Source organism: Electrona antarctica (assembly GCF_951216825.1).
Source record: "Electrona antarctica genome assembly, chromosome: 13".
NCBI lineage: Eukaryota > Metazoa > Chordata > Actinopteri > Myctophiformes > Myctophidae > Electrona > Electrona antarctica.
The window spans coordinates 5228340-5236132 of NC_136794.1; the positions used below are offsets into that span (position 1 = coordinate 5228340).

The following is a 7793-nucleotide window of genomic DNA, read 5'->3' on the forward strand; positions in this document are numbered from 1 at the left end:
GTAAATGCCTTATGCATTCAGAAATCTGTAACATAGTCCTTGAGGTAATCTGGTCGAGCTCGGTTCCGAGCTGGCCGTGCCTCGGGCGCCACCGGGTGGACAGCCGGCCGCGCCACGGGCACCACCGGGTGGACATCAGGTGCCGGGGGATGCCCCGGGGCAAAGTCAATATCTCCTGCTGCAAAGTCAAAGTCAGCGTTAGCCCACATACCTGCGGCCGCAAGCGGCATCATGGGCGCGGGAGCCCCTGGCTCCATAGCAGCAGGTGACGGCACTCGCCGAAGGCGACTGGCATGCCAGCGTGAGCCGTCGGACAGGCGGAAGGTGGCAGGCCCCAGCTGGTCGGTGACTTGCATAGGCGCGGACCAGAAGGACTGCAGCTTATGACCCCGGTGGGGGCGGCGGATGCGGACCCAGTCCAAGGCCGCGAAGGACGGGGCCTTCACTCTCCGTGTTCTGTCGAAGCGCTGCTTCATCCGACGTTGCTGGTTGCGGACTCTCTTGCGTCCTCGAGCCGGAGGAGACACCGGCACAGAAGCCCTCAGCCGATGCAAGGGCAGCTGCAGCTCCCGTCCCAACATGAGGAACGCCGGGGAGCAACCGGTAGTGGAATGCTGCGAGGCTCTGTAGTGCAGGAGCGTGCGGCGAAGAGCTGTAGAGAAGGGGAAACCATCGGCCAGGTGCGCTCTGATGCCATTCTTCAGTGTCTGGTTAAGTCTCTCCACCCCCCCGTTCGCCTCGGGGTGGTAGAACGCTGTACGGATGTGCTTAATGCCCCTGTCTCCCAGGAAGGCAGCAAACTCCGCGGAGATGAACTGGGGCCCATTGTCCGTTGTAATGGCCGTTGGATGGCCCCACTGAGAGAAGAGCGAGTCCAGGAACTCGGTCACCACGCGGGTGGTCACCGTCCCAGTGGAGAACACCTCAGGCCACTTGGAATGAAGGTCGTACACCACCACCATAAAACGTTGATGGTGGGGGACCGCATGGAGCTCCCCGCAGATGTCGAGCTGGAGGTGCTCCCAAGGCTTGGCTGGCCAGCGCAGCGGCTGCAGCGGCGGCGGGGCAGGCGGGCCGGTTTTGCCACTCAGAAGACAAGCTGTACAGTCCCTCACTAAAGCCTCGATGTCCCTGTCAATGCCAGGCCACCATACGAGGTCCCGACAGCGCTGCTTCACTCGCACGATGCCCAGATGACCCTCGTGGGCCAAGGCCAGGACACACGCTCGCAGGCCGTCCGGTATCACGGTGCAGAGCCCACGGGATATACAGACGTCGTTCCAGCAGGACAGCTCGTCCTTGACACGGTGGAAGGGCACCAGCTCGTCCGACAGCTTCGCAGGCCACCCAGAGCGAATAAAGGTGCGGAGCTGGGAGAGCACCGGGTCCTGTTCTGAGGCTGTCTGGAGCTCTTGAAGCGACACTGTGGATTGGAGCGGAGAGTGGAGCATCTGGATGAGGCCCTGCTCAGCAGAGTCAGGACCAGGATCGGGCGAAGGGCCAGGGGTGGCCCGTGACAGCAGGTCTGCCACAACATTTTCACGACCTGGAGTGAACTGCAGGGTGAAATTATACTGCTGGAGCCGCTCCGCCCAGCGATGGATCCTGAGTGGCCTATGGCCTGTGCCAGAAGTTGCGAGCAGAGCTGTGAGAGCCTGGTGATCCGTGCGCAGTGTGAAGGATCGGCCATACACGTACATGTGCCAACGCTCGCTCGCCCAGATGCAAGCTAAGGCCTCCCGTTCCCCCACCGAGTACTTCTGCTCCGCTGAGCTGAGAGCCCGAGAGGCAAAGGCGATGGGCCGCTCAACGCCGTCGTGGATCTGGGATAGCACAGCCCCCAGCGCCATGTTGGAAGCGTCACAGGTGAGCAGCGTGGGGCTTGCGAGGTCGAAGTGGGCGAGCACTGGGGGAGAGGTGAGCTGGACTTTGAGCAGCCGGACGGCGTCCGAGCAGGCGGGGGTCCAAACCCATGGCGCGTCCTTTTTTAACAGCTCACGCAGCGGGGACGTGGTGGCTGAATACTGAGGTAGAAAACGTAAATAGTAGGCCGTCATTCCCAGGAACGAGGCTACTTGAGCTGGACAGGCAGGCTCAGGGAGGCGTAGCACAGCCTCCACATTAGACTGGAGTGGACGGAGGCCCTTGGCATTCAGGCGGAACCCCACAAATTCTATCTCAGGCACGGCGAAAACACATTTGTCGCCGTTCAGAGTGAGGTGATGGCTGGCAAGGACACTGAGGACTTGGCGAAGGCGCTCATCGTGGACAGCAGGCGTCTTGCCGTGAATGACGAAATCATCTAAGTAGATGACTACTCCAGGAATGCGTGCTAGAATGGTGGCCATGATCTTCTGAAAACAACTGGGGGCGGAGCTGAGTCCGAAAGGCATTCTTGTGAACTGAAACACCCCCATGTGTGTGACGAACGCAGTGAGGTTACGGCTGTCTGGGTGTAGCGGAACCTGCATATAGCCCTGCCGGAGATCCAGCTTTGTGAAAATGGTGGAGCCATGGAACTGTGTGGTCAGTTCTTCTGCCGTAGGCAGCGGATACTTGTCAGGGATGACGGCCTTGTTAACTGCCTTGAGGTCGATGCACAGGCGCAGCTTCCCGGTCTTCTTACGTACAGCCACCAGATTAGAAATCCACGGTGACGCGTTGACCGGCTCGATGATGCCTGCCTCCAAGAGGTTGGTGAGCTCTCCAGCCACCTCGTCACGCAGGGCCAGAGGAACGCGACGCAGGGGCTGGATGACAGGGTGCACCTCAGGGTTCAGGAGGGGCTGGTGGTCGAAGGCAGTGAGGCAGCCCAGTCCCGTGAACAATCCAGGCCACTGTTGAGGCCACAGAGAATCGACGTGATGGATAGTAAGCCCGCTGTAATCCATGAGCACAAACCCTAGGTCAGTGAACAAGTCCAGGCCCATGAGATTGGCGCCGTGGCTTGCGACTTGGAATGTGAATGAGTCAACAGTCTTAGTGCCATAACGCACCGTGGAGCTGAAGGTGCCCACGATATCAATCCTGGAATTACCGTAACCTTTGAGGGGCACTTTGGATGGTGCAGCAAGCTTGTGGTGTGGGAAAAACTGTGTGACTGTGGCTGTATTTAAAAGGGAGGCGTTCGCCCCGGTGTCGAGCAATAGCGGCAGGCACACGCCATCCAGCTCCACTGTGCACACTTTAAATGGCCGGCGAGCATTACTCACAGAGTGTATGGTGGTCGTAGGTGAAGGGTCAGCAGCTGAGAAAGGCTGCCGTGAGGTGGCGGCTGGAGCAGAACGGCAAACTTTAGAAAAATGGTTTTGTTTCCCACAACGTTGACAACGCTGCCCCCTGGCGGGACAATTCTTGGCTCTTGAATCATGCGATGACGAGCCGCAGTTACCGCAGCGCTGACCTGAGGGACGCTGTCGTCCCGCATAGTTTATGTGGGAAGCGTCCTGGAGAGGGTCAGGGCTAGAGGAACGTGATGAAGACTCGACCTGCTGTGCTGTAAGTCCAGGCAGTGGAGATGAGGCACTAGCCAATTGTGTGGCAAAACCCGCTGCTGTCTCGATTTGAAAAGATATTTCCACAGCCCTATTGAGTGTCAGATCATCTGGGGACATTATCAATTTCTCACGAACCTTTGGGTTATTTGTGTGCTCCGCCAGCTGGTCCCGGATCAGTTCGTCCTGAAATGCACCAAACTTGCACAGGCTGGCCAAGCCCCTCAGATCAGCCACATATTGGTGAACCGTCTCACCCACACGTTGTCGGCGCTGGCGAAACAGAATCCTCCGGAGGATGACACTTTGTGGTGCTGCGAAATGGTCGGACAGGAGTTTGACACAGTCTATATACCTTGCGGCAGTCCCGAGGGTGGCGAGGATCCGTTGTCCCTCTGTGCCAAGACAGTGAATCAGAATGGCTCTTAGTCGCGTGTCGCTCACGTCTTCTAGTCCCAAAGCCGCGATGTAGTTTTCAAACGAATCATGCCAGCGAGTCCAAGGTATAGGAGGCTCGGCCGGGAACGGCAAGAAAGCGGGAGGCGGTGAGAACGTCAGCTCCATCCTCGTCGTCAATGTTGTATTGGAGAATAATGCACAACTACTATGGACATGAGCTGAAGACTTTACTGTAACTTGGTTGTGCGCCGGCAGCACACTTACAAACCGGCGTTAGCAGCAGCAGCAACAATCATAACAACACAGCCTTACGGCAGCAGCACTTTACGTTACTGTCGTAACCATATGACGTGAACCCCATACGTAACACGGGCCCTGATGGATGTTTGTGAATGATGGCACTTGGCGTCGGAGAGTCACCTACAATATACGTCATATTTCGTAGGCTTACAATAAGTAGGTAATAATTATAACCTAAACGCTGTCAAGTAGGCCTAAAGTAGTATTGTGGATTTGGGTGTTTCCATAAAGAAACAGTATTGCCTACGTCCAGTCAGCACAGACATTTCACCCCCCCCCCCCTTTTTTTCCCCTCACTGTTTTGATGAATTGTTAACAGTTAACAGTATTTGTAATGAGTTGTGCTTGAAATGTAGGCCTACTGTAATTCTACAAACTGTTAATACATATATTTCAATCAATCAATGAATCAATCAACAATCAATCAAATTGCAGCGCAATGCGCGCATGATATAGGTCTAAAACATGAAGTAGTTTCACTTTCAAATCTACAAAAAGGGAAAATTTGCTTTAAATATTCACAGACACAGTAGAGTAAAATGAATATGATGGATGACTTCTTTCAGAGAGCCAGCCGACCCCCTAGGTTCTCCCTTTGTGGCTTTTCTGTCGGTAAACGTCTCTGGACTTCCAGACATTTTCATTGGCCACGTCACAGCGGAGGGGGCTGAGAAAGAAAGTGACGACCACGAATTCCTCGGCGCTCCTCAAATTTCCTGGAATCACGGACGGACCTCCACTTCTCCGTTCGCCCTTTTCGTATCGACACAAACATATCCCGGCGCCCTCTCCTCTCCTCTCCTCCTCAGATTTACAAAATGGTAACGTATACATTTTACGATACAGATGAGATAACGGTTGCGTATACAGTCCTTGTGTGTTGTGGTTCGGGAAAGAATAATCGACATGTTTAAACTTAGAAAACCCAATTGTCTTTTCTTTCCTCGCCGGCCCCGCTATACCTACACTGTCTCCAGATGTTCCGAAGTGTCCCAGTGCTCATACTGCTGGCCGTAGCGCTCTGTAATGCCGAGGTAAGTTGGTCTCCATCTCCCGTTCTTTCTTTAAAATGTTCTTTCGTAGTTTATAGCCTATACTTGTTGTATACTATAGTATTTAAAAAATCCCGAACGATCGGGTCGCGAACATGAACTAGTAGTGCGTCGTAGGGGAAGAACTGAGGGGAACTGAACTCTTTTAAAGACCTTCCCAAAGAAGCACATCTGGATCAAGTATATCGGCCTATATCTATATCCAGTAGCCTAATAATACTGTGGAGAAATCATCATTTCGTCTGGGGTTTCATCATGGTTGTGTTGAGCTTAGGGCAGGCGTTTAGCTTCAAAGCGGTATGGCAGTATCACTGCACATTATGAGACTTCATCCTGGAGACAGGCAGTCTACAGTGCAATTAGCCCTAAACCGTTTGGGACCGTTACATTTTAACAGGGGGATAATTCAGATTTCTCATTTCAGAAAGTGCTAACGCCTACCAATATACAATATATATATAGGCATTTTTGTATACAGATACCCTTGTCCAAAGTGACCCACTATAAAGGGTAAGTGCCATGAACCAGAACTACAACCCTATCCTCCTCCCATTATATTTTTTGAGGCAGTTTAAATGTTTATTTAGTCGTTCTCCACAGAGACGTTTGTCATTGTGTTAAAACAGTCTATGCATCCTAATTAATCACACCCAGATATACCCACATATGCACAAGACAAGAGTAGGCTATACTTTCTGTTTGTTGATTAAACAGAACGTGTAATAGACAGCTGTGAGTGATAGCTAAAAAAAACAAGGACTCCTTGTGACACAAGGGTCGTTTATGGGTGGTCTCCGTGTTGCTGGCTGCGTAGGTGTTTGTACCTATAGCCGTGTGTGTGTGTGTGTGTGTGTGTGTGTGCGTGTGTGTGTGTGTGTGTGTGTGTGTGTGTGTGCGTGCTTGGGGTTGATGTGGTCACTGCTGCGTTAAGTGCTCTGACCACTGCTGTGTAAACACAAGAGTTAATGTGACGTTAGGTGACCTGTCCCCCCAACACCACAGGGGGTGGTGATGACGACCTCACATCATATACTTCACATTAACTTGAGCCATGATGATGACGTGCAGTCTGTGGCGCTTTATACGTGTAAAGTCATGTCAGTCAGTCGAGAGACAGATCGACCCACAGACAGTGTGTCAAACCTCAAAACATATTATGTGCCCTCTTGCGGAACACATGCACATGCACGCAGCCACGCACCAGGTGGCGTGTCACAGTCTTATGGTCGCCGTAGGCAGCTGTTGGAACACCTGGTTCTGTTGACCTGCTCAGTTTAAGGGGCTGTTGAGAAGATGACAAACAAGGGGAATTAACTTGCTCTAAATTTCGGGGCTTGTCTTGTGACTTGTTATTTAGGGATATTTATGTTCGTCCATTAAGCTTCAGCAAAAAAAGGGGAAAAAAAACACTTGAAAATGGTTAAATGTTTACCATGTTGTGTCAAGGAATGTCAATGTTATTTGGTCAGTCACTATGGGCACTAGTACATTTCCAACCCATGCAGTCATTATTAGTGACTTGCGTATTTGTGTCACATGCAACATTGCTCACACAACCAAATGTCTCTAGGCCCCCCCAGCTGTCCTATAGTTGTCCCTTCCTCTGCCTGCTGGAAAATGCCCCATTGTGTGTGTGTGTGTGTGTGTGTGTGTGTGTGTGTGTGTGTGTGTGTGTGTGTGTGTGTGTTGTGTGTGTGTATGTGCGCGTGCGTGCATGCGTGCTTTTATTGGATCCCTGACCTCTGTCATCAGTTAGGTATGGTGGGAGGGTGAAGAGACAGAGAACAGTGCAGTCTGTTGAATGTACTCATGAAGTCAATGGGGGAGGCATTAGGTAGGCATTTGTTCTTCGAGGGTAATTACCCAGATAATGTATGGGCTCTTGACTGGGCCTGGGAAGGAGGGCCTTGAGCAGGCATGCCATACATGTGTGTGTGCTGCCTGAAAGAGGTCAACATCTGATTAGTGATTAGATGTATAATGGTGTCTGTGGCAGTTGTTTGTACTGGAGGTGGTGTATTAGGACACACTCATATTGCTTTTTAAATGGACTTTATTGAAAATTATTCAGGGTTTACAATTTATGCAGTCATATATTGCATTCAAGTCGACATTACAGTACAAAAAACAGTAGAAAGGTATTGCATTATTCAATACAGACAATAATAATACAGAGTAGAAAAATATAGTTTTCTTCCACTGCCAGGCATACAACCTTGTATGTTCAAACCATAACTATTTAATAGACACTATTTGCTTAAGTTAAATATTTATAAAAATCTCTGACAAACTGGTCTTTTAGGCATGTCATTATAGGCGAGAATCTGTCATGGAAAACAACGAATATATGAATATTAGTGAAAATATCGTGTCACATCGAGACGTGCTTTGAACTGTAAGCTTTTGCTACTTTTGCTCAATACTTGTGAGCTGTAGTGTTTCGTACTTTTGCACGACGCTTACAACGAAGTATAAAAACAGGGCATTCATTTCTGAACAAAAAGAAACCAAAAACTGAGATACAAGGTTTCTGATGCCCGACACCGAA

General features: G+C 51.1%; 1 protein-coding gene across 2 annotated transcripts in view; it reads left to right on the forward strand.

The window, feature by feature from the left end:
• The first annotated feature begins 4925 nt into the window (after positions 1–4925).
• fstl1b (follistatin-like 1b) overlaps positions 4926–7793 on the forward strand; it is a 28570-nt gene continuing 25702 nt past the window's right edge. Inside the window, exons 1-2 of one of the 2 annotated variants that reach the window (XM_079518379.1) lie at positions 4926–5014; positions 5171–5227. In XM_079518379.1, the coding sequence (XP_079374505.1) occupies positions 5012–5014; positions 5171–5227 (60 nt within the window). In that variant the 5' untranslated portion in view covers positions 4926–5011. The remainder of the gene's footprint in view (positions 5015–5170; positions 5228–7793) is intronic. The other variant, XM_079518378.1, reaches the window with a different exon arrangement.